The 26,218-nt window shown below is 38.8% G+C and overlaps 2 protein-coding genes across 8 annotated transcripts in view; one reads left to right on the forward strand and one right to left on the reverse strand.

Annotated features, from left to right (window-relative positions):
- col9a1b (collagen, type IX, alpha 1b) overlaps nucleotides 1-13,168 on the reverse strand; it is a 44,556-nt gene extending 31,388 nt beyond the window's left edge. Inside the window, exons 1-12 of the mRNA XM_015363136.2 lie at nucleotides 13,024-13,168; nucleotides 8,705-8,763; nucleotides 8,473-8,604; nucleotides 8,159-8,232; nucleotides 6,645-6,725; nucleotides 6,411-6,543; nucleotides 5,641-6,037; nucleotides 3,350-3,433; nucleotides 2,727-2,747; nucleotides 1,660-1,734; nucleotides 1,424-1,459; nucleotides 1,275-1,337 (exon numbers count right to left, since the gene is read on the reverse strand). Of these exons, the coding sequence (XP_015218622.1) occupies nucleotides 1,275-1,337; nucleotides 1,424-1,459; nucleotides 1,660-1,734; nucleotides 2,727-2,747; nucleotides 3,350-3,433; nucleotides 5,641-6,037; nucleotides 6,411-6,543; nucleotides 6,645-6,725; nucleotides 8,159-8,232; nucleotides 8,473-8,489 (981 nt within the window). The 5' untranslated portion in view covers nucleotides 8,490-8,604; nucleotides 8,705-8,763; nucleotides 13,024-13,168. The remainder of the gene's footprint in view (nucleotides 1-1,274; nucleotides 1,338-1,423; nucleotides 1,460-1,659; nucleotides 1,735-2,726; nucleotides 2,748-3,349; nucleotides 3,434-5,640; nucleotides 6,038-6,410; nucleotides 6,544-6,644; nucleotides 6,726-8,158; nucleotides 8,233-8,472; nucleotides 8,605-8,704; nucleotides 8,764-13,023) is intronic.
- Nucleotides 13,169-13,353: 185 nt separating this feature from the next.
- fam135a (family with sequence similarity 135 member A) overlaps nucleotides 13,354-26,218 on the forward strand; it is a 43,824-nt gene continuing 30,959 nt past the window's right edge. For 4 of the 7 annotated variants that reach the window (XM_015362942.2, XM_015362946.2, XM_015362948.2 and 1 more), the window contains exons 1-2: nucleotides 16,974-17,424; nucleotides 21,006-21,096. The gene's annotated coding sequence lies outside the window, so the exon portion shown is untranslated. Of the gene's footprint in view, nucleotides 13,391-13,419; nucleotides 13,586-16,973; nucleotides 17,425-21,005; nucleotides 21,097-26,218 lie in introns of those variants that run through there. The other 3 variants (XM_015362945.2, XM_015362944.2, XM_015362943.2) reach the window with 3 other exon arrangements.

Here is a 26,218-nt window from a genome sequence, read left to right on the forward strand (position 1 = left end):
TGAGCCAGAGCTCCCAGAAACACTGCAGACATTGCAGGCCGTGTGAAGATCTTGGAAGAGTAGGGCTATCAACTTCTGTATTGTAGCAAAATCCAAACTGTGTCAGAACTGAGTCCCGAATAACCCCTTACAGGTACATTAACTGGGTTTCCTGTCAGTTCCAGTCCCTATACAGTGGGTTAATTCTTGGCTTTGATGTGAAGAGCTCTAGGCATTCAAACCCATCTGAGATCAGCAAAGAGGAACTGCAGTCTGTTGTGTTTGTGGACATCATGACGGGAATGAGGAGGGAGCATTTGATTCTCTTCCTTGCCCAGGTCACACAGTGTTAAACACACAGATTTGCAGGCCAAGCTGGGGAAATGTCTCATAACATAACTCACAAGAAAACCTTTCTCTGCACTGTTTGTTCCTCCGGAACAAGTGCAATTCTGATTGTTGTTATTTTGCATTACGTGGTTCTTTATAAGGCAACACAACTCAAAAACTTTAACAGACAAATAATTAAATTTTCTTATAGGTATGCTTACATTCTCATATACTGTACCAATATTTTGTTTGCTGTCATGTTATGAAAAGGGGTCAAGCTCTCGTGACTGAAACAGCCTTTTCCTTGTCTGGTATTTGCATTTGGTGTCTTCTTCTTAATATGATACCAGTTTGTTTAGCTGTTATCTGTGTCCATATTTTAAATGTTAAGATAATGAGACAAAAGCAATAAACATATTGAAATGATAAGCTTTCCTCTTGTCCTGAGATCAGCATTGTGTAGGTGACTTTGTTGCAGCCCCTTATACAAATCCAAAGGCCGGCGCTCGGTTAGTCTTCTCGGGATGTACACTCGTCCCTGGAGTCCTTCTTCAACCAGCTGGTCCCGGCGGCGCCTGTGGCACAGAGAGCCCTGTGCAGCAGACGTGGCGCAGCTCGCAGTGGTCGGGGAAGCTTACTTTCCCCTCTGTAGTTCCCACTCCCGCTGGGAAACACAGGTAATTGCCCGCAATCCCAGTTCCTCCGAGCTCAAACAATAAGGCCGCTGTTTCAACAGGAGAGTCGTGTAGTCTTTACGAAATGTCAAACTTGAAACATTCCTCAGTGGATTTTTGGTTCGCTGTTCACTTAATAGTACCGTTATTTTCAGCACGCAAGACGGTACGATACAGGTACACTGCAAATCGCATCAGTTTTAAACTGTTCCAATGTGTCAGATTTAAATAAATTAAACGGATCTTTACGCTCAGTCTAAATAAGAATTATAATAACAATGAAGTACTTACATCAGCCCCGGGCTCTCCTGGCAATCCCGGCGAGCCGCTTTTACCTGGATCCCCATCAGGACCCTGTAAATGTCCGGATTTAATCAATAAATTTTACAATAACGAAAGAAATACGTCACGTGCTCTAGCTTGAATTACTGTTTACGTACCGGAGGACCAGTTGGGCCATCGGGACCTCTGTCTCCCTGAAATAATTAAAAGATAAACAGTAACCATTAATTCAAACATTTACATAATAAAAGAAAATCACAATAATTGTAATTTGTTTTATCTAGGGTCAATCAAAGTGATTTACTGTGAAATCGATAGTAAAGCGCCATCTTAAAGGCTGAACACAGCTCGTACTAGCTGTTTGTCCCTTTGGGATGCAGCGACGCACACTTACATCTATGCCATCGATCCCAGGGACCCCGGCAGGACCCGGCGGGCCGGGCGGACCCCTCGGGCCGGGAAGGCCCCGCTGTGAAGACAAGACCAGAACGGCGGTGTGTTATCGGCATTTCAACTATTAATTCTATATAAAAATCGAGACCATTTAGGGCTACAGTATGGGACACCAACTGGCCGTGGGAGACCCGTGTTGGTTCAATAGTTATAGCGGAAGACAATGGTTTTGTTCCGAGGTATGTAATTTTATTTATTCATTTTTTCTGAATTAATAAAACTTTGCTGAGGATCCTATTCCACGATAATGGAATAAGTCACAAGAATTTTACGAAAAAGAAAAAAAGTTTTAAAATATTTTCATGTCTTATCCAGAAAACGTTACTTTTTAATTATCATAGAATACTTCTTCAGAAGTGCATTTCTGAGTTAATGATGAACTTTTTGGATATCGTATATGTACATATAGATACATAGTGTACATAAGCAGGTATACATAGGTGAGAGATGAACGCTGTTATAATATTTTTTGTTTGATTTCGGTAACACGAGAGTCCCAGTCGGAGATGCAGGTTGTGCTGTCAGGGAATTTCCTCATTATAAAGTCTACATTTTTGTGCTTATTTTGTAAAACGTCATTTGATCTTAAATGTTGTTCTTGGGCTCCGAATTCAGACCAGAACATATTGAAATAAAGCAAATTTAAAAAGAATTGTGTTTTCAGTCATTTTGGTGGGATCCTCAGGTGTATTTCAGTTCTATTTCTCATGTAAGAATATTTGGTAAAAGAACTGTTCACCACTGTGATGATCAACTCTGTTTCCTCTTTAAAGTTTCTGAACTATAAATTGGTCATAATAAAACTTTATTAAACTGACATAACCTAATGTACATTATAGTGTGCAAGACTGTGCTATTCATTTCCCCTTACAGAAGTAACGGAAAGCGGGCTTGAGGATGTTCGTTTTGTAAAGATAATCTTTTTCGCATATTCCAGAATTTGCTTTTAACCTTTAAAAACAAACAGGCAATCACGCTCGAGTTAGTATTGGCATTATTATAACTCACCTCAACCTCCGCCTGAGCAATCTGCAAGGAGGAAAAGAAAATATGAGACTTACTTGAGCCGAACAGATGAAGACAATTTGGAGAAAAACGACCAGAAGCGGCCAGCGTGTACTTGTGGTGCTAGCCATGGTCCCCCCAATGGCCGGCGAGAGGCAGAAAACCCTTTTCCTGGGATTAGCTGGCTCACGGACCCCCTAGACAAACTGCCCCAACTGAATCCCGCACTAGTAACTGAAAGGTAAGCGGTACTATAGCCATCAAAGATTCATGTTTATTCATGACACGCCTGGTTGTAGGAAGTGATTGGAGGAACCCAGCGCCGTGGGAAACAGGAGGGAGAGTCGGTGACCGGAGGGCGTAAAAAACCGTCCCAGGCGACGTCTAATTGGTGGGCAAATTTAAACCCTTTTCAAGCTTCGTCGACGAACACCTGGGATAGGCGAGGCGCTGTAGTTTGTCTCATACAGTCATCAAAATGTGCATTCTTCTTCTAATCTTAATTGTATTCACATGACAATTTACCCTTCGTGGAACGAAACAACAAAGCGGAAATCATGATACTCCTTGTATTAAACATCTATCAGGTGTGGTTGATTTCTGACTGATTTAACCTGTTTTCTTACCGATCTTCTGGCTGGAAGCTCATCGCACGTCTCCCTCTGAGGCCGTTGTGGATCGCAGTGAATCAGCATCCACTGAAGTTCAAACTGCACAACGATATATTACAATCAGTTAATTTCTTATAGATACTTTATTGATCCCGTGAGGGAAGTTGCAGTGGAACAGCAGCTTTATACAGACAACACAGCCACAGTGTAAGGAATGATACAATAATAATAATAATAGTTCCAATAATGTTATTCGAACTGTAATTATTACTGTTGCGGATTATTTTTCTTATAATAATCTTTTCAACTAAAACGTAGAATATTTTAATAAAACTGCTTTTAAGGCATTCCGCATTAGTGTTTCTACAACTTATAACATTTATGTGGTCCCTACTGGATTGTAGAATAAAATGCATTTCACTGTTCAATAGACCTACTTTTACTTTCTAATTTATTTCTCATCCTGTTATCAGCACCTTACAGGGTTAGCATGTTTGTAGAGAAGAAGAATATTTTCTTTCTCTTACTTTGTAATTTATCACTCATTTTCTAGTTGTTTCATTAATAACTACGTTTCATAAATATCTTTTGTGTTGGAAACTGTTGTGTTATAAAGGGCTGTAATGACTTATTATATGTCAATATGTGAAATTTGTATAGGAAATAATGTACAGTATTTTATTCATATATCTTTTAAAACTTAAACGACTATCTAACATGTTAGACGTTCTGGTGGAATTCCGAAGATGTGGTGATGTGTGCAGCAGAAGGATTTCTAAGGAGCTGCTGCTGTTATGTGATATTTCCCACCTCTCTGTAAAAAGTTGCAGTCAGGGTTTGAGTTAAGGTATTTCTAGCCTTTGCAACAAAAATTCTGTCACCTGAATTTCTCCCTTATATGTCCGACACAACCCCCTTTTTAAAAGATTATGAAAGACAGTCAACGTAGCCCTAAATATTTAATACAGTGTAGGTATATCATTATATATGTATGTCATAAATATGTCTTTGTAGTGTTGAAACCAGTGATTTTATACTCAAACATTGTAAATGTATGCAATACGATAGCAAATATAAAGAGAACTGCTATATAGACCACATAGTTAAGTCCACAATCCATGCAATACAAAGAAAATACCTATATCTCAAAAGACCAATTGAAACTCTTCAAAGAGTGTATGAATTCTATAAAAAAATTTCTTCCTTACAGACCTTTGAAAACAGCACTGGTGACTCAGTTACCCCTAAAAAGAGTTGCAGAAATTAATTAATTCTGTACCATGCTAATCCTCAAGAGCCCCATTCTAGTCTTACACATGACACAAAATCACACTTATCTAAAGATTTAGAGCAATGTAAGGTAATTTACTAATTTAGCTTGTAAAGTGTTTTACTTATGGAACTTTTAGTGGATTGGAGCTGTTCTAAGACCTGAGAGTTTGGAGATTTAGTGGTTACCAATAAAACCTCCTGAATCTGGAACCCTCCAGAGCGTGGGTTGAAGACTCCTGGTGAAGACAATAATTGCAATGTATTCTCTTAGTGTTTTGTTGTTGTTTTTATTTCTTAAGAAATGGTTCCATCACAAAGTATTGAATAGTAGGACAGTAGATGTTGTTGTACAACCTACAGATAATGCTGTCTAGGTTTATATCTTTTGTTCCTTGTATTTTACCATAAAAAGAAATGCAAATATAACTGAAACCACATTCCAGTTGCAAGGAGCATGTTGGGGTAAACGAAATATGTATCGTACAATTGCACCATCTAGTGCCCAATAGACAACTGTAACACCTTTCCAAGATATTTCGTGTACATATTGCAAGTAGAGTTGATTATTATATTATACGGATATTTTCTAATCACTTAATCCACTGCAACGTAGCAGGGCGCAAGCACGGATACACACTGGAAGTGACACCAGTTACAGCCCAATAGTTGTTCTTGAATAAAACCACTTATTACCAGTTAAGACAGCAACATTATCATTCATCTTCACGGAAGAGAAATGCTGTACTCTGGTAATCTTTCCTGATTTTCAAATGAATTAGATGCGCCCGAAACATTTTCAAAGGAAGAGTGAGGAACTGCAGTCACGAGAGGTCTCAAAAGCGGATGTTCAGGTATTTTACGAGAATATTTGGAGGCTACAGAAAGTGAACACTAAACACATGTATTATACACGTCCACAGTTGGAATTATTTTAAAAAAGAGTAATCTATTTAATATCACTAGCTAAACGGGTCATATGCATTTCTGGTTAGAAGTTTAAAAAAATAAATTGCTTTAATGGTCTCGCTACTCACCGGAACTGCCACCGCAGCGTTATCCTTTAATTTTCCAATCGAAGAAAAGCCATCGAGGTTCACCCCGCCTCTCGGGGATATCTTTTGAGAGTCAATCAAATCGCAGTCAACAAAAAGGGTCACTGATCCCGTTTCCACACTTAGCAAGATCTTGTGCCACTGAGAGTCGAACAGGGACGGTATGAAAGAGAAAACGGCGGTCTGCAGGCTGTGATCGGCTCTTGCGCAGGAGAACTCCACCGAGCGCGTCTTCCCGTTCATTCTTACTGCAAGTTGCTCGTTTCCGAAGGCATCTTGGATCTGCCAAATATTCCAGTTCTTATGTAAGGTGCTCCCACTCATCCGGAAAGTGGCAAGAAAAGAAAATTCTTCCGGCAGCCCAAAAGGGTAGGCGGCCCTGTCATTCAAGAGTACAGTTATTCTGTTAATAAAGTCCAGACAGGCATAAGAGAAACTTAGATATACTTTAATTCCGAAATGAATAGTTGAGGTTTAAGTCATATTCTTTTTTCGCTGTGTTAAAACAAAGTGCACAGTCTGATAGTCACACCCTATTTAAAATTAACATTTACTGCGCAGTCCGAAACCAAATAAAATCGAGGAACCGATGCAAGTGTCGTACGGCATTTAAACGTTTACAGTTTCAGCACCACGGATAGTGAACACCGAAAAGCTACTGCACAGTGCCACTAGATGGCGTAAGTTAGCTGTAAATGGACATAAATGTGCGCTCTAAAACCGAGCATATTCAGTTTTTAGCAGTGGGGTACCTTGTTTGTAACCTGAAGCTATATTCGGGTCCCACTATGTACGCAACCTGCGAAGGGGTTGATCCGACCACCCGCTGGATTGTTCCTCCAGTCGTTGCGGTGCCTAAATGAAACTGGGAAATAACATCAAAACCTACGGAAATAAGAAAGAGAACGATACATTGCTGAATTTTCACTGACAATACATCGTGAAATGAGTGATACAGAGGATTGTGTTCTTCTGAAATCGTCTACCTGGTAAATCGTCCTCTCCGACTTTTATCTGAGGACAAGTTCTTAGCTGGCTTTGAATTGCACCCGCAGAAAGAGGAAATCCTGTGAAGACACGTTTATCAAAAGATAGACACATGCATTATTTTCTATACATTGTTATACATTTTCAAAAAAATCAACATTTTTTTCACGGCAATTTTTTTCTGTATTGGTGTCAAAATTCGTTATACGCGGTGTATTCTATTTTGCCTTAGTTGTTTGCTATGCAAAAGACATAAAATATTGTTTAATACACATTTTTAAAGCATCACCTTGTAGACAATTTGAAATGGCAAAACCAAAGAATGAAGCCGGTCGTACATAAGTCTACTGTGCGGTTCAATTAAGAATAAATGTCCTGAGGTTGTATATAGGCCAGAACGTGTTTTACTGTTGGGCTGGTTGTTGGCCGGAGCTGTGTGGCTAATGGAAACGCATTGCATGATGTTCTTCATTCAGTCACTGTGGTGTGTGATCATTCACACGTCTTTTCATTGGGAAACAACTATCGTGTCATGCACCACAAGCCGGATTATTTGAAAAGATGTACAGTACTCTCTCTCTCTCTCTCTCTCTCTCTCTCTCTCTCTCTCTCTCTCTCTCTCTCTCTCTGAGATTCCTGGACCTCCATCGTGTTTCATTTCTTCGTCATCCGCAATCTTGGGCACTGAAGGGTGTCTGCGGCTCCCAACCAACTCATAAAGTGTGTTCGGTTCGTTACAAATCACACCTGCCTTGGTACACGCGTGAAAATACAACCTGTCACATTGGTAGCTGAGTTGCTGTCTATAAATTACAGTTGTTGGGATGATTTTGTTACAAACAGAAATAAATTGATCTTAAAGTACAACACGTTCTCATAGTTGAGATGAAATTAGGCAAAAGCAAAATGCTTTAGTATTTTATGTGGACCTAAAAGCCGGACAGATGTTTGAAATGGCGAGCTGATGAACACAAGCAAAAGTTGAAATTAAAAGAATAAATGTTCGCCGTGTATCTTTGCCAAGTTGAATACAGTTGCTTTTTTTTCCTGCGTTGCTCAGGTATTGGAGTAGAGATAAGATCTCTGGCTGGCACACAAGAGGTTCGAGGATTTCAGTTCCGGGTGGGACGATGTGACCTTGATTCGCCAAAACCGCTCCGCTAAAGGCGATTGCACAAACGCGCACTCCCCACGCCAGCATTACAACGGAGATTGTTCCCAATTGAGTTATCTGGTTGAAATTATTAAATGTATGAAATTAAGTTTAGAATGGATTTTTTCAACAATTGACTCCATTTTGTAGTACAAATACAGTATTTTAAGTATGCCCTAGACTAGAGGAAAAGGATTTGACCGAATTGTTACAATATAATTTATACGCTAAATTGCATTATGGGGCTTTACAACGCAAATTCCTTATATTCGTCAAAATTCAGTGATAAGATTCTGACAAAGTACCACGTAGAAAATGAAAACTAAAGGATGTTTAAAATGGAGGTTATACTGTACTTACTCTGGGAGTGTTGCACGGTGGCAAAGCATTTTTGAATCAAGCAACCAAGAAGGAAGATGAACACAAGTTTTTCCCTGAAAAGAGAGTTGTCAACTACATTAAGTGCAGCAAAAACATACTGTATTATCTAATTTATATCAGATAATATTATCTACTTTATAAGTAGAATTATTACATGATTTATAATGCAGAAAATACAAATATATAATTATACTGGTTACTGGTAATTGTTAAGTAGTTTTAATAAGTTATCTTTTAGTCTATAATATCAGATGAAGAGAAACAATCCTCAAATCTAAAACTTTAAAATTTACCTTATCAGCTCCCCCATGCCAGAGCCCTGCAGGACCGGACAACGATGTTCAGTTTGTTCTTCCTAATGTCTCCAGGGCCTGGTGTCCAGTTCACTGAAGTCTGGAAGAATGCCCATGTGCCCAGAGGCTGATCTGTGTCCGTTTAAATTGAAGGTGGGGGTCAGGACATGTGTTCATTATTTGCTTAACTAATTTGAAGGGGAGATGAGGGGGGTCAGTGGGAGGCACTTACATGTCTGAAGGCTTTTCCTACATATTGCTTCTGTAGGTGGTCCACTGCTGGCCAGCACACTAGTGGAGCAGTGGAGGAGTTATGTCAGTGTTGAATACCGAATTCCACTATGTAAGCCACTTGCAATCGTCTAAACATGACTCATTGAACTACTGTGTTTCCATATTTTAATTGAATAAAACAAACGCCAACATGAGAAATGTGGGTATTTGTAAAATACAATAAACTGATAATAAATATTGGCCAGTCTTCTCTAGGGGTTTTAATTCCATTGTTATGGTTCAGCAGTAAAAAACTCTCCTCTTTAAAGACAAACCCTATTTCTCAATTCCCCCAAATTATAAAAGCTGCCCATTCTACTGCACCTAACCACCCACATGTTGTGCCCTGTGATGGTCTGGTGTTTCCTGCCGTGCACCTATTGCTTGCTAGGACAGGCTACAGCAGCTCCGTGACCCTTTACTGGATAAAAGAATTAGAACATGGATGGATATTTTAAAAAGTTAGTTTAAATTAGACTTCACAATTGATTAAGAATAATGTCATTGACAGCATTGACATAACCATAACATAATATTTTAAAAGCATTATCAAAACAATATCAATTGTGTTATTTATGGCTATTGCAATATCCCTTATTAATATCTACAGTAAATGATATACTGCAATTTTACTACATATGTTGGAAGCTATTGCTCTTACGGTAAACTACTTGAACCTCCCAAATGTTGTCAATTTGTAATTCTTTGGGTGCAATAGTCTCCTTTTCTATAAGTTTTTTGTTGTATTGAACATTTGGGTTTTTGAAAGCAGATTTTAAAAAAGCTTTCTGTAAAGCTTGACTGAAATTTATTACAAACAAAGCTCGCTTGCAAGGGTCTATATGAGCTGTCAGTATCATGATATATAATGCTGAACAAGCTGAACAAGCTTTAGACTCAAAGTAGCTAAAGCTCTGCCTTTTAATCTCACAATGAGTGCATCCACAACTCAGCCCTTCTTCACCTGGAGTGGACAGATACTTCAGTTCATTTAATCAAGCAATGTTGCTTATGTGATTTTCCTTACCTGTGTTACTACAAGTGAATGTTCTTGTTACATATGGAAAAGAAAGAGTTACATTAAATGTTCAATATGTTAAACTTAAAAGACCTTAAAGAAGAAGCCTAGAATTACTTTTCTGTCCTGACTCCATGCTTTTTGTCTTATGTCTATCCTTGGTAATTATCTGTAATAGTTTTGACCCTGGCTGTTAATCATTATGCATATTATCAACAAAGCATAACAAATAAAGGGATAGAAGATTTAGAAAAAATAAGTAACAACAGTTACACAGCAGTAATAGTGTTGACCGGAGATTGTCCCAGGTCCATTGTCTATTTCTGAGTGTAAAATACTTTCTAGTATTTCATTCTAAACATTTTACTGTCACCGAAGTTGCCATTAAGCACTTTAACCTACTTACTGTGCCACTGTGCTGCCCTAAGGTTACATTCCTAGAATAAAATCTGAATTCAATAATTGGGAGATTAAGAAAATAATATACTGTAAATACAGAATATTCAATTAATATCAATAATTAAACTAAGAAAGTTTCTACCTCCTCTACACACACGTATGTCCTTGTTGTATTGACTAGCTTCATTTTACAAAGGCAACATACAGCAAAAACAAGTAGTCTCAGGCCTGGAAGGAACTTCAGTTCTGTATCGGATTACCATTTCCTCTGCTAGATCTAGCTATTTTTTCAGAGTGATCTTAAGGTTGTTTTTTCTACTATGACTGGATTACCCAAGGATTCCAGCTACAGGATCTGTTTCACTTGACCTAAGAAAGGTTAGGAGAAAGTCTTTTCTTCTTTTTGTTTACATTTGTCATACTTTTACTCTTATGTGCTCAGCATTAGAGCACTAGTATTGTGCTTTCTGCATTTCCCATGGCCACCTTCAGCCTTGTTCCAACAAAATGAATTCACAACTTGTTAGTCTTATGGAACTATCAATTGAATTTGTTATTTTTAGTAAATATTTTAGGGTATTTACTGTAGTTACAGTAAATTTCTGTCTGGTTTAGAAGGAGAGCAAATAAAGAACATGGAAACCAAACACAGCACTTGCACAGATGTGCACAGTGCTGAAGGTGTTAATCTTATCCATCAGCAGCAGGCAGCTCAGAGCACTGGCTCCAAGACTCATGCTCAATGTGCAAGTTTATTTGCTCTCCATGAGCTGCACTTCTTCAGCTTCCCTGACCCTTTAAATCATGGATTTATTTTCCCCATCTGCTAAGACTGCTTCGATTTTATCCATGCAATGCAGATAAATACTAGCCTGTCTGGCAGGGTGAGAGCCATATGGCCACATAAGCTGGGTGGAGTCCTCTCACAGAAGCTGCAAAAGCTCAGGTATTCTTTAGACCACTCATGTAGTGATGAGTGAACAGGTGGTGGATGTCAGCAGCATAGAAGCCCTATTTTTCTATTCACAAACCTGTGAGAGAATGAGCTGGTAACTGCATTGTCAAACAGATGAGTGATGGTTTAGCAAAGAGTCTGAAATGAGAATTTCACCTAGCCACTTATGTCCAAGCACCTGCAGTGTAAATCTTTGTAACTCCACTCATTCACTATCACTCATTGTGAGCTTGACCTGATCTTCTTCACATGGTGCAATTGAATTGAGCCTCCAGAGGTGGATCTTGCATGGTGTAATGTACTGGGTGAGTGTTGAGCATCCATACTGTGGGGTGTAGGATTCACACTTCTGTCCTTCCACTTTGCACAGAGGTGTAAATGTTGGGCCTTCCCAAGGCAGGGCTGGTCATAGACAAGAGCCCACTGGTGCTCCACTGCTCATGCTTGTGCAGGGAGAAGTACTCCTTAGCATCTGTGTAAACGCAAAGCCTGGAGGCCGTCACAGGGGGAAAAGTCTCTGCCAGGCCAGGTGGCTGCAGTTGGTGCTTGTTCAGTGCAGCTACAGCCACACCTTCTCCCCAGACTTCTGGGAGCCGGCTTGCTTTCTGTGACATGGAAGCCTTACTTTCTATCTGTATGATCTGTGTTTCCTTCTCTGTTTTCTTCTGTGCCCCCAAACAGGGACCCTGGCTGTCTTGTGGCACATAATTTCTACTCCTGACACCAATGTGATAAAACAGCATCTTTCAGGATGTGTACCAGGATGCTGTGTCTAGCAGTGCAGACCTGGCTTTAGACAGAGTGTGACCTACAAAAATTTCAAATAAATGGTGATGAATGCCACCCGTGAAGGAGTTAGGAGTGCTCCCTATATTAGACCTACAGTACCGTGGGGTGGCAACAAAACATGAAATGACAGTGTCCTCTGGAGGGACAGAGCCCTTATTTCTGTGAAGAAACACCCCCCAGATCATGAACCATACAACCTCCCCCACGTGTAAACTCCATGTGTAAAAGGTCCAGACTGCAGCCACCAACAGCTACTGTATATTGACCCCATCTCAGGCCCAAACATCACCCAAACATCTAGGCCTCCACAATACTATAGCATTACTCCTCTTTAGGAGCTCCACTGAACAGCAGAATAGGCAGAAAGTCTGAAAATTCAAAGTCATTCATCTACATTACAATAAAACTGATATCATCTAATTCAATGCTGTAACTATTTGCAAACCAAGAAACAGTGCAGTTTATAATTACCGTAGATTCTGGTGTTATAGAAGTGAACTTTAGAATGATGTTGTAGCAGCATTATCCTCTTATGAACTCAAAGGATCTTTTCAAAGGGCTGCTGGGGCACCAAATAACAGAGATTTTTATTCACAATTGGTTGAATCAACAGCCATTACAGATCCCTGTTTCTTTCAGCAGCTGAGGCTCAGATAAAATAATGACTTTAATCCACATGCCAAAATAAAGAATTACAGGCTCAGAGCATCACTTGATGATGGTTTTCATTGAGTAAAAGCAAAATATAATCAAATATCATCAGCAGGTTTAGAATTTGGCTTAGTAAGTACAGTAATTAAAAACTGCAAACATGCCACACATTATTATGTGTGTGATAAGATTTTAATAATAATAATAATGGGTTCTTCAACAAGTGAAGGAGGCGATTCAGGAGGATTGTCCTAATGATATTCCCTGTGATGGAAAGCTAGAGAATCAGATTGGCTGAGCGGTCAGTATTGCTGGCTCACAGTACCGGGTTTCAGCCTGGACCTGGGGTGCCGTCTGTGTGGAGTTTGTATATTCTTGCTGTGTTTGCGTGGGTTTCCTATGGATGCTCCGGTTTCCTCCGGTGGGTTAATTGGCTTTTGGGAAGAGGGTTCTGTCCAGGATGTACCTCAACTTGCACCAGCTGCTTGCCTCCGGCTCCCCCGCAGCCCTGAAGTGAAGTGGTTAGTATATGGTTGAATTTCTCTCAGATGAAAAACGAACACAAAATATGTTCACTTATTTGTCGTTTCTGCTTCTTGATTATTTCAGAACTGGTTTAAAGAAGGAAAAGTGCTGTGGTAATAATCAGAACTTGACCTCCTGTGTGATTATAAAATTTCATCAATGGAACTCTGAGGATTGTAACCATGGCAATAGAATGTATTCCTTTGTTTAGCAAGGCTATTTTTAAATGACAGCCTCCCTTCCATTTTCTCAAATACAAGAAACAAACTAACGTGGCTGTAATAATTCTGGCAGTCAGCACAAGAAAAGTAATATATTTTCATTTATTTTAGTTTTAATGTTTAAATATTAGTTGCAGTGTAAAATGGAACAAACAGAAATTTAAGCTTTGTCTGCTGAACAGATTATAATTACTTTGTTTATGATATTACTGTATTGGTTTTGCTGTTATTTATTCGAAACATGTAAATCAAAAAGAAAGCTGAGCAATTAATGCATTACAGGTAAGAGTCACTTATTTTCTTCGTTGTGTACATATCTGCAGTAACTATCAAGCACGTTCACAAACAGTCACACTGTTTTTGTATTGTATTGAGCTGAAATGCTGAAATTGGGAGTGGCAAATCTGTGGTGTTCCAGTGGACTGTGGGTTAGAAAAACATCTAATATTTTTAATTCTATTACTAGAAGAATGTGATATTAATAAAGATACTAGAATCTTTGTTTACTTCCACTGCACTCCATAAACACTTACGTCTGATGACACTCATTTACAAAACATTTATGGATGATTGGACTTTCTCCAAAAAAAAAGAAAAAAGTTATAAATATATTAAAATCTTGTTTTGTAAGTGCTAAAGAATTGTATCTTTAAATTATATGTAATAAAGGTATAAACATGATAACATAGAAATGAGAAGTTCATAAATCATCTGCACCCTGCTACTTTTTCAAAAAAGTCCCAACCAGAGATTGATGGATTGAAATTACACTCTTTCCCCATGACACACAACAAGCAGTACAGTCAAGCACTAACAGCAGGGTCTTTCAGGATAGAGGAGACATTCCTGCTCTGTTCTCTACACAGGGATCAGCAGCAGACTTTATTATATGGCAAACACCCTGGGGCTAAAGAGGAGGGTTTGCAGTCCCCTCAGAGGAGCCTTCTTCAAGTGCCTCAGCAATCTCAACACTATGCTAAGAATGGTTCGCAAGAACTGACAGACGAGACTTCCAGAACAATAATAACAGTGAAGGCCTTTCCATTAAATATTCTCAAAGTATAAATAATGTTTTATGGATAAAATAAAAAAAGGTGGATAAAAATGGACAAATACGTTTTGTTGCAATCCCTAGACTTTCCTCAGATGGAATTGTCTCTTTGACGAGATGGATCTTTGCATATCTCTTTCTGCTGTACTTCTTCTGAGTATGAATATATCTCTTTCTCCCTTCTACTAAATACAAAGACACCTCATTCACAGCTGAGCTCCTAAGGTCTGAAACAGCACATTGAATTTGTAACTGAAATATACATCAGACCTCAATGCCATTCAATCTAAAGATCCTCCTAGAGCCTCAGAGGTAATAATTTAGGGAATTGTCATGAGTTAGTTCTCACACACTGCCGTCAAAAACTAACCACAGTTTAATTCAAAATTATATAAAGTTCTATACGGCATTGCAATACTTCAAAACTATTATCTACAAATGTAATAGTCCTGAGTCTATACAATAAATACTGCATAGAAAGGGCCAGTAAGATCTTGTAAGTATAAGTTCACAATTTCTGGTGTATAGAATCATCTGGTGATGTGTGACCTTGCTATATTGTAGTTAGCATATGGCCCCCTGCTTTAATCACTTGATTTTATTACTCAAGGGCATAAAAGTGGAGAAGCTATTTTTTCTCTTCTGTATTTGTCCCTGGTGGAGGAGTCTTTGTCTTAAAGGCATGGTGTAATTGCTGTTTCTTTGCAGTGTATTTCTGCTCTTTTGAAACTTAAGATTTTTAAAGGGAAATGGTTTCATACATGTCCATGATTATACTGTAACTATCAGACCATGAAGAAATTTTAGAAACATATTTTAAAGGAAATATTTTTTTCTTAAAAAATGAGTTATTCTTTTCTGAATATGTTTATATTATACTGTATATATGTATCAGTTATTCTGAATGTAGCCCGCAGCGAAGTCTTGCTAGGAATGTTTTAAAAGGATATAACCATATGTAATACATCATTTATTTCATTTTGTATAGACTGGCATAAATTATTCACATTTCTATTGAACAGTCTCAGATACTCCAAACCACTAATGGTCCATTATTATAGAGGTGGAAAGGAAATTCCAACAGAAGGTCCAACACAAGTTGAGAGCTTTTAGTGATTTTTTCACAGTTCACAGATAATACAACCCAATTATGTTCTTAAAGAATACCTCTGAAGAATATTAGCCAATTTAAAAGTATGTGGTCCAATTGCAAATTTGAATCATGCCACACATTATTAAGTGTGCTTGATGAGATTTTAATAATAATAATAGAACTAACATAGTTATTTAGAATTTTAAAAAGATGTTATGTGTGCTTCATAAGTGTTTCTGGACAGCGGCATTCCCACCTCCTGACCGGATTTTATCAGTCTTCAGGAGTTCAGCAAATGCTACCCCTGTAGGTGGCGCTCTTCCTTCTAAGCCAGCATTTCTAAACCAATGGCCCAGAACCGCAAGCACCTATAGCACTGTTAGTAAGAGCATAAGCGATAACCCCGATAATAACTATCTAATTGATGTTCTACTTTATAAATGTTCTACTTTATTTAATTATGTTTTCTTTCTTTTTGTAGTTTGTTTTGAATGTTTGGAGCAGGCTGTCTATATAACAAATATTAATTTCTACTTCAAACATTCTAATCTTTAAAGCACCAAAATACAAAAATTGTGCAAGAGCCTGAATATATTATCAAGCAACTGAATATCGTGTATTATTGTGGAATCCACAATCACAGATAATGAAGAGAGAAGTGTTCATAGTAATGGTGTTATTGCGCACAGTCAGCATGGATAAGGCAGAGGATATACGTTGCATGAGCTGTAAATAATATATACTTTTTAAATACTTTTTTAAGAAGATACAAACACCATCTTCTTTAGAGGAGGTTGAACTGCACTACAGTGGACAAATTAATGGCCAAAAAAGAAAATAAATTACCTAATAAAAATGCAATTATGCAAACCTTGAGTACAGTGTAAAAACTTCCTCAGTTATGTATGAACTGTGTTTTACCCCCTGATGCTGTTCAATCACAGAGACCTGAGAGGCTATCTGCTCAGAGATCCCTGCTTGTCCCCAGGCTCTTCAGTCTGCTGGGATTCTATCCTGCTCCTGGTCTTTCGCTTACTAATGAACATACCTTGTTTTTAAATGATAAAGACTCATAAAACGTATGTTCAAATAAAGCAAATTTTGACACTCATCTTAGTATATCTTTGTTATTACTGCTTCAGTTTTTAAGCTTGTTGCTTTTATATTTAAGGGTGTATATTTCCTTTACATTCTTCTGCATTAAAATCATAAATGATAAGCTACACATTCAATGATAAAAATAATTGGTGCTGTTGTTGGCAGACTTAATTATTCTAAAACTGCGGAGAGGATAAAATGGGAAGTCGTCATTAAGGTTTGCTGTTCCAGGGGATTTTCCATCCTTGAGAAAGATGACTGACTATCTTGCTCGTCTCCTTTTCTGTTATATATAATATTTATATAATAAAAATATATAATTATTTGAGAAAATAAAGGTATTCCGTAAAATAGGAATCTACCTTAAACAGAACGAGTTTAAGTTCCGGTTTTGTAATGAAACGCTCTTTCCTCAATTTCACGGCACTATAGCAACCTGCCTGAAGTTGTTTTCTGCTCCAAGAACCTGCTTGCTCTGAGTAGGCTCCAGTCTGGGCTCCTCCTCCCCTCTCGGCGAGCAGCCAGTGTTGCAGAAAGAGTTACTAGTACACTACCAACACCACGGTATTCAAGTCGGTATGGCTGCTGTTGGGGGCTGACTGTGCAGCATGTTTTTCTCCCAAATACAAGAAGAAGAAAAAAACGATTTCCTCGCATAAAGCGGAATATATATTTCTCTTAGGAAAAGGACAAATATACAGTGTTCACTCTCTGAATCCCGCACTCAGAAGAGAAGAAAGGCTAGAAGAACAGGAGGCGCATTTCCCAGCGGTATGCCGTAAAAGCTGGAGCGGGGGAAAGGAAACCCTTTTCAGTCGCCGTAAACAAATTTAGATCGGTGTCTCGGCCTTCCACTCGCTGACCCTGCTGGAGGTAGAGGTATGCGGGTTTACCGGCTCGGTGTGCTTATCGCGACGTGTCGAGCTGTGCTGCGAGCGGAGGTCTGAGATGCGGCTGTGGCCGCCGTGTGCGCAGTCCGCGGCGCCTGGTCCCGGTCTGCCTGCCGGCTGCGGCCGCGCAGGAGCGGAGAGGAGCGGGGCACCGGCCCGCCGGGCAGAGCGTCTCCTCCGGGGCTGGAGCCCCGCTCTACTGCACAGACCACAAGGCGGACCGCTTACAGGGCGAAAAAAACAAAACAAAAAACTTGTGCAGAATCTGTTCGCATTTAAAAAAAACATTTTATTATCCTTTTGACGACAGATCATGAAATAGGTATTTTAATAATACATTTAAATAAAAAGGTTCATGTAGTAGTATGGTTCTAAAAGTGGTGGTGTGTCATTGACTAAAGACAATTATTATAAGTAAGAATTGGGGCGGAGCGGTGTCTCAGTGGCTAAGGATCTGCGCCTGTGGCTGGATGGTTGCCGGTTCAAATCCCGCAGCCGGCAGAGGAATCCTACTCCGTTGGGCCTCTGAGCAAGGCCCTTAACCCCAACTGCTCATGGGGCGCTGTACAATGACAGACCCTGTGCTCTGACCCCAGGCTCTCTCCCTATCTGTGTGTCTGTGTGTCTCATGGAGAGCAAGCTGGGGTATGCGAAAAGACAATTCCTAATGCAAGAAATTTTAAAGGGTTAATAAAGTGATGTTACTATTATAAGAGGACAGACACTATTGGGATTTAACATCACTCCTAATATATCCCAATGTCCGCATCATTTTTGGTAACCGTTTCATTTTACTAATGATACACAGTGCAAATGCTGTTTTGACATACAGTGGTCAATAAAATGCTTAGTATTTGCAATGGCTGAAAAGTACCTTAGACCGCTCGGAGTGCTTTATCTTATGGAGTTCTAGTGGTACTGCACCCTGCTAATGAACTTAAACAGAAATTACGTTAAATGGGTTTACTGGCGCGGTCAGGGATAATTATAACATTTTAAATGGTTTAAAGTATCGTGTTTTTTATTTTATCGGCATATGCAGTGGAAACAGCATGGGCAAATTAACTTTCCTGTGACTTTTAAATATTAGAATGGGGACACATGGTTCAGTAGGGTTTTGCTAAGAAGTAATTTCGTTCTTGGGCCGGCATTCCAGATGTCAAACCAGAGATCACTGATGCTTGTTTCTCTGGAGATGTGTGTTAATCCTGCTTTAGAACTGGAGAGACTGGAATACAGGTAACCTTATGGTTGTGGGTGTCATTTACTGTCAGCAGCAGAAAGTCAGTATGGATTATTGCTCATGGGCGAATTCAGTGTAGCATAAAAGTCAGTTCCCTGACAGGGTGTGTCTTGTGAAAACAATATGAAAAGACTTTAATTTATGAGTTAAATAACTGTACGATTTGCAGAGATACTAAAACTGACACCAAGCACACATCTGAAGGAAATTAACGTAGTACAAGATACTATGTGTTTCCACACAATACAGGAATGCTTTTTAACATTCAAACTTTGAAGAAATTAGATATTCAATTTGTGAAGCACCAGGATGTGTTTTGAAGCACTCTGCTTTTGCCTCAGTATTTAAATCTTGGGAAGAAAATAATTGTTACAAACAAGAGGCCTTCAGCCCATCTTGTCTCTCTGGTAGTTAGTAGCTAACTGATCCAAGGATCTGCTCCAGCCTATTTGTGAAAGACACCACAGTATTGGCTTCAATCACATAGCTGGGTAGCTTGCTTCATATTTCCACAATCCTTGTGTAGAGAGGTCCACCTGTTCTCATTTTAAACACACTTTTATATAGCTTCCATTTCTGCCCTAAACATTCCCTGAAGCCCTTCAGGGTTTCTGGTTGCCCTTCTCTAGTCTGATACCAAAGCAGCAATATTAACTATGTAATGTGGTGACCTAAATTGTACACAAATCCTGTTTCTGGCCACCTCTGACAATGATACAGTTAGTGACTTTAGGCAACAATAGTGTTCCAAACTCTCACACTGAAGAAGTGGCTTAATGGGTGTCTCCTGTAGTAACCATGATGTCTTCTGTCTTTTGGACTTGAGTTAATAACTCGCTAATTGCATTGGCTTAATCAAGAAGTCTGTTTTCATTTCCGCTGTGGTATCGCCAATGTAGAGAATATGTAGCTGGGGTTTTGTTTTATCATACAAACAAAATACAATACAAAAGAAAACTGGTTGAATTTTAAGTGCACCTTTTGAAAAGGTCTTCATGAACTTTATTTTCTTTCCTGTTTTTCAATTTTTCTAATCCTTTATTCAACCACTTAAGTCAATTGAGAATGTTAATGTGTTAGAGGAACAAAAATCGAGATGATTTATAAAATGATGACAACAGTAAATGAGAAACAACAGTAATACTGTAGAGAAAGAAAAAAAGCTTCAGTACTCATACAGTACGGCTGGAGCACAGCTGTTCTATAGTGCGGACAGGAGTAGAGATGTGACCAACATTCCTGACAGTGTGGTAAGATTTCAGACCTGGTCTGATTTTGTGTCCTGGGGTCAGGTTGTACAGCTGTACTGCCTGGAACTCCAAGTGAATGTTTTTTTTTAAATGTTTTTGGTTGATGTGTCTGTATGGTTATAAAAGGAAGTTTATTTTCTGTTAAGCAACAAGGCATTTTTTTGCTTTATCTTTTATACAGCAGTCATCGTCGATGTGAAACCTATCTATATTTCTGTTATGGGGTGTCCATAATTGTTTGTAATTTAAGGGAAACATTTCTGTATTTGAAATGGAGACAGTAATGTTCCCTTTAAGACCTGAGTTGAATTCAATGAAGGATGTGGAGTGTGCCTAGAAGCTCCTGAGATATAATTAAGGAGATGCTGTAGCTTTAAAAGCCCAGTTGCTTTTCTTGTGTCATTTTCACAAGGTTATTTTGTACAGCATACTGTAAGGTATACAGTACCTTTTATATTCTGTAAGGTGTAGAAAGGATATATGAAATCAAGAGACAACTCCTGCACATCAAGCAACCCACTCCTTCTACAAAAACATGCTTTGCAAATAAAAACCTGACCTCAGTGTTATTGCTAAATGTTATCCATTGTTAGCTAAGATACTAAGTGCTGAAGAACTGCTGGTTAAGCAAAATCTTCAGTCACATTTAAAATTCAGAAGGTTGAGACAGAATGTTAGTGTGCTACTTACAATGTACAAGAGCCAAGAGCCAAATGACTGAGTCCTGCTGTGTAGGGACTGCTAGAGTGGCCGCCTTGTGCCATGGCATGTGTTATTGTCATGGCAAGCAGGAAGAAAATTAAAGACACAGAGGATAAGCTATGAATGACATTTTCCTTGTATTGTCATCAAAGTTAAAATCTTTTTGTGACTGGGAGAAAGCCTACTCAAAACCTACAGATTCCGGCAAGCAGTTTGTGCTTTAAGGATTTGCTCATTTACTTGTTTGTTGACTTTGACTTGGAGCTCTGACTTTGGCATCCTGATGTTTCTGCCATTGTAGAAGATCTGTTTGAAATTAGTTCACCAAGCTCCATTGTGAAAATGTGAAAATGAGCATCCTGTGTTTTGTTCTAGAATGGTCCTGTGATGGGGGTTCTTAATTCCACTGCTTGTGAAGGAACATGTCCACTATGAGAAGCGTGCACTCTGCTGGGAGTTACAGTAGGTAAGTTGATGTTGTTCATGAAACAAGGCCTAACATGTTATTTTCAGCCCTACAGCCTGCTGTGTGGGGCCTGCGAATTTAACACTAGGCTTTGACACTCCTCCTGCCAGACAAGCATGTTAGTCATGATTTTTATATTTATGCACATTGTTTCTGGAATTTGCCAGACTTGTTTCAGAAGTAATTCAGCCTTTAAGATGTTTAGATTTTTACTAGATTAAAGCTTTAAAGTGAGGTGGTTGTGTAGACTTAGCAATGAGCTGATTGTAGTTTCTCCTAAAAGCTTTTATGATATTATGATTGATACTTATACAAGCAACCTGCAGTGTAAGGTCTTAGAAACCAGTGCTTGTTCTCATATTCTCCATTTGTGAGTTATTATTTGTTTGTTGTGCTAAGGAAGAGTTGTGTCTGGCTATGGGGCGTTTATAAGAGTGCTTGAGGAACTTTGCTTCATTACCATTGCAGGTACTGTGAGGCTGTGTTTTTGGAAATGGGCAGAGAGTGAGTGTTGTCATCCTGCATGTAGGGTCTTAGAGCTGGAACAAGAATGAGCTCCATCTCAGAGCTGGAGATGTATAACTGCATAATGGCACAGAACAAAACTACCACATGTGCCAATGCAGTAAAGGTTCAGAGACACACTATTGTGTGCACCTCCCAGGCCTACAATAACAAGGTGTTGTAATTGCCAAGCTCTCTGGGGGTTCCCTAAAAGATGTGCATCAGGAACAGTGGCCTTTCATTAAATTACATTTGACTATTCATTTCATGCAATTTTCTTGGTGCTTTAACCTGTAAGAGCTCAGTCTTTTACAGTAGGTAGGAGTGGGCTTTGTATGGCTAATAGAGATTAGAATGAACTTTATCAAAGATTTGGCCTCAATTCTAAATTTAATTGAAATGCATGGGTCAGGTCCAATTCAAGTACGTGCATTTGTGGAATTAGCAATTTTCGTGAAATATTAGTTTCACAACATACAGTACATGTCAAGTACACTGAATTTCTTTGCAAAAGAGCAGAATAGTGTAGAATTCAGTTAGACTTCATTCCTTAATTATTTTAAAAGACAGACCTCCTGTCTGGTGTAACTCTGGTCTTTATGCTGACCAAGATCCCCAAAGAATGTTTGACAGCTGAACATTCATTTTGTGGAATTTGCCTTCAGTGTTAAGGAGTTAATGTATTAATGCAGAGTGTGCCCTTTTTCTTAATACCACATTTATGTTAACCGAGGAAGTTACTCATGGTCATGCCTAAGGTATAAAATCACTCAGAAATACCTGTACTTTAGAGCTGAGTGAACAAGAGCTTGTCAGTGTCTCTCTGCTCAGCTCTCTGAAGGGCCTTTGTAGTAAACGTATTCCAAACCTACAATGAATAATGCATCCATACAATAGTATCCCCCATTCCTTGTAGCTTGGATCAGTAGTCAACAGACCCGTATATAATTCATACAATCTCAACAGCAGGTGTCATGACTATCGGCACTGTAGTCAGCTCAAATTCCACAAGTAGGAGACTGAGACAGACATTTGTAGCCACGTCTATTCATACATTTCTCTTACTTGCTCTATACACTATTACGACTACACTCATCCACAAAGTCATGGATCACACTTATCACATGTGACCAGCTGTTGCAATCTGCAACAGCATCACCACAGAAGCCCATTCTGAAATATCAGTCTACCTAAGCCAACCCTGTCTGCCAATGTAAAGAACTGAAATCGCACCTAGGAGCCTGATTGCATTGTAGCCAATGGAATTGACCCAAGAGTGCGTTTGCAAAGCAAAGTCTTATTACAGACATAAAACAAAAAACAGCTGAGAAAATACTGGGTAAAGACCAAACCTACAGTGTCTAAAATGTCAGTGTCAGAAGCAAAGTTGGGGTGTGTTACATATGCTAGGTCATTTATTATCCTGCAGGATACAGGGAGTAAGTGATGAACCTCCATGGGTCAATGAGTGAGTGACCGTCTATAGACACCCACTGAAGAGCAGGATGCTCTTCAAGAGCTCTGTGTTAAACATATCCTTAGTGGCTGAATGGCAGATGTGGCCTAATCCTATATCATGATAGATGGTTAGTTTAGAGAGTAGCTTGCTTACTTAAGTTTTACTTACTTTACTACCTACTATATTTATTTGGATTGGTCTGACTATGTACAGTTATGGTTGTCATTCTGTAATGCTTTTGCCTCATTGGCCCTTGTGGGGCTGCTGTTGGTTAGACTACTTCACCTTTAACAGTCACCAAAGAGAAGAGTTAGAGAAATCATGACTCAAAAGCAGCAGCAAAAATAAATTACTAGGCTGAACATGTAGATGCAGTCATGAGAACTGAATTAGTATTCTTGGGGCATTTTTATTGTCAATTAGTAATGTTCTGAAACTCAGTGCACTGTAGAAGCTAGGCTCATGCACAGGGAATGGAAAGACCACATGTTGTTGATGTGTTGCAGCTTATACATTCAGAAGATCTGAAAGGAACATGTCCTGTCATTTGAAAAAGTGCCTTTAGATCAAAGCATTTGCATCTGTGCTTCTGTAACTCACTAGTGAAGTATGTGGATACTAATTTTGAGTATATAGTGTATAAAATAATTATGGAAACAAAGGAAAAAGGAAAAGGGAAAATGATGCATTAAATTCTGGGGTAAAATTAGTATTATGGTACAATGCAATTGATTGTCGAGCAGCACATTAGAAAGTATCACTGCAGCTCAAGGCTCAAATACCTCCTGAAATGGAAATCACACATGACAAACAAATAAAGCCTTACTTTTTAGCTAATGAAGACAACTCCTACAGACAGATTACAGCCTACATTCCTGTTTCACCTACTGCTGTATCTAGATGTGTTAGAGAAAGTGGTGCAGATGAAGTAGGAAAGGAAGAAAACCTTCTTTCTTTAAACCCAATAACCATTTCGTCAGAGTAAACTTTGTGCGTGATAGGTGATGATCCAACAGAGATCTTGTGAATGACTTTAATGTATGTACAGGGCTTAATATTTCTGTAAAAGTAGTAAAAACACACAAGTTCACAATGGTCACCGAGGATTTCCAGCAGACCGGAAGCCTTTGCTGAGGAGATGGCTATTGGGCTGAAATGAACTGCTGCAATAAAACAACGGGATGGTTAAACTTAAACACTTCATAAAACATACCACTCTTCAGCTTTGTCAGTATTCAGTGGCAGTTTTTCTGAAGGTGGGCAGAAGAGAGGTGTGACAGTGTAAAAACGCTACAGTGTGAAGCATTAGGGTGGATCAGTGCAATTCTAGGTCTGAACCTCAGCCAAGGATATCCTGGATTTGAATACCAAGCGTGCCCCAGCTGCCAGCGGAGACCATGCCATTCTCTCAGGAGCCTCTCATGTGGCAGGAGCTCATCTTCAACATTGCCACAAGCATAAAGTTGATCTGGTGAAAACTGATTGGAATGTAAAGGCTGATGTTAAGTTCTACATAAATCACAATGCTCATGTACCAAATACTAATGTATTGCAAATTGTCTGTACTAAAGCATATTGCCTAAATTTCGTCATATACCCATTTTTTTCTTTGTTTCTTTATTTCTCTTACACTAAGTTTTCTAATGCAATAAGTGATCGTATTTCATGCAATGCCATAGAAATGTGGATTTACCTATATTGTCTTTCAAGATCCCTTTTCTTTCCTTTGGCACATCACTGCTTCTGCCTATTCTACTGCAGATTTCTGTACTTCTATAGGGATTTCTAATTGGACATCTGATCCTTTTGGTTGTTTTCCTTGGGTATTATGGACTAGAGCTGCGCTTTATGAACTGATCTTGCCTGCTGGAGAAATAGGCAAATGTGAAGTCACTATTATATTCTTTATGATAGTGAAAACAAATTCAGTGATAAAATGCTGATCATATTTATCAAGTTATTTTTGCTTTTTATTCTTCAAATCTAGTTGTAATTTCACATAATGCTCAATATAGTGGGGTTTGTTGTGGAAATAAATCAAAGCAAATCAAATCTATTTTCTAATAACTTCATGAAATTTAAGGTCACAGGTGAGTCAGAGTCTATCCCAGTAAGCAAGGGTTGCAAGGCAAGATCCACCCTGGACGGGACACCAGCCCATCTTAGAACACACACACACCAGGGCCAGTTTTCCCAGAAGCCACTTAACCCACCATTATGTCTTTGGACTGAGGGAGGAAGCCCATGTGAACACAAGGAGAACATACAAACTGCACACAGACAGCCCCCCAGGTCCAGGATTGAACCCCGAGCCCCAGAGAGGCAGCAGTGCTAACCACTGCATCACTGCTTTCTATGGAGAAAGTTTGCTTTACATTCATGTCCATGATTTCTTTTAAATAATTCACTAAATTGCTTTTCGGAGAGTTTAATTTGTTTTGCTCTTGCGCTTTTATTTCTGCATGATTACTTACACTCTTCAGCTACAAAGCCATTCTCTGATGTTCAGAAATAATCTGCTCACTCTTTATACACCAGAAACTGAAATTACACCAACATTGCACTTTGGAACATGCAACTTTGTTTTGAAAACTATTAATGATGGTGTCCAAATTTCACATTTGAAGAAGCTGTCCTGTTCAAATATGAAAAAGAATAATAACTTATATTAATACACACATTATTATAATAATATTTTGTGTACACTAATTGCATTCACATTGAAATCTGATTTCCCACACTGGCAGTTCCTTGGTCAATATTCTTGGCTCAGTAAGGCTTCACTGATAGATTGGACTTTTCAGTTCTGTCTTTTTGGAGGGATAGTGCTTAAGTAAGTGCTGCTATAAAGGTGTTGTATTTCCACAATACCTCAGCAAAGTTTCAGGAAAGATGCATTTTTCCTACTGTAAGAGTGTGGTTCCTTTGTGAGAAATGTTCCAAAAATTTCCAAACATCAAATGTTTTTTATTATTTTTTGTATGATTGTTTTCTTTATTAAATTTTGGAGTTGCAGTGTAATTGAGAGGTTTTGATCTTATTTTATCAACTGATAGTTATCAGAGTGTACGTGTACTGTATATGTATAGTGTGTGGGGTGTGTGTCTTTAAATCTTGGATTTTATGGATGTACTGTAATACCAAGTAAGCAGAGGTGGT

This window comes from Lepisosteus oculatus, chromosome 17, assembly GCF_040954835.1.
Source record: "Lepisosteus oculatus isolate fLepOcu1 chromosome 17, fLepOcu1.hap2, whole genome shotgun sequence".
Classification (NCBI taxonomy): domain Eukaryota; kingdom Metazoa; phylum Chordata; class Actinopteri; order Semionotiformes; family Lepisosteidae; genus Lepisosteus; species Lepisosteus oculatus.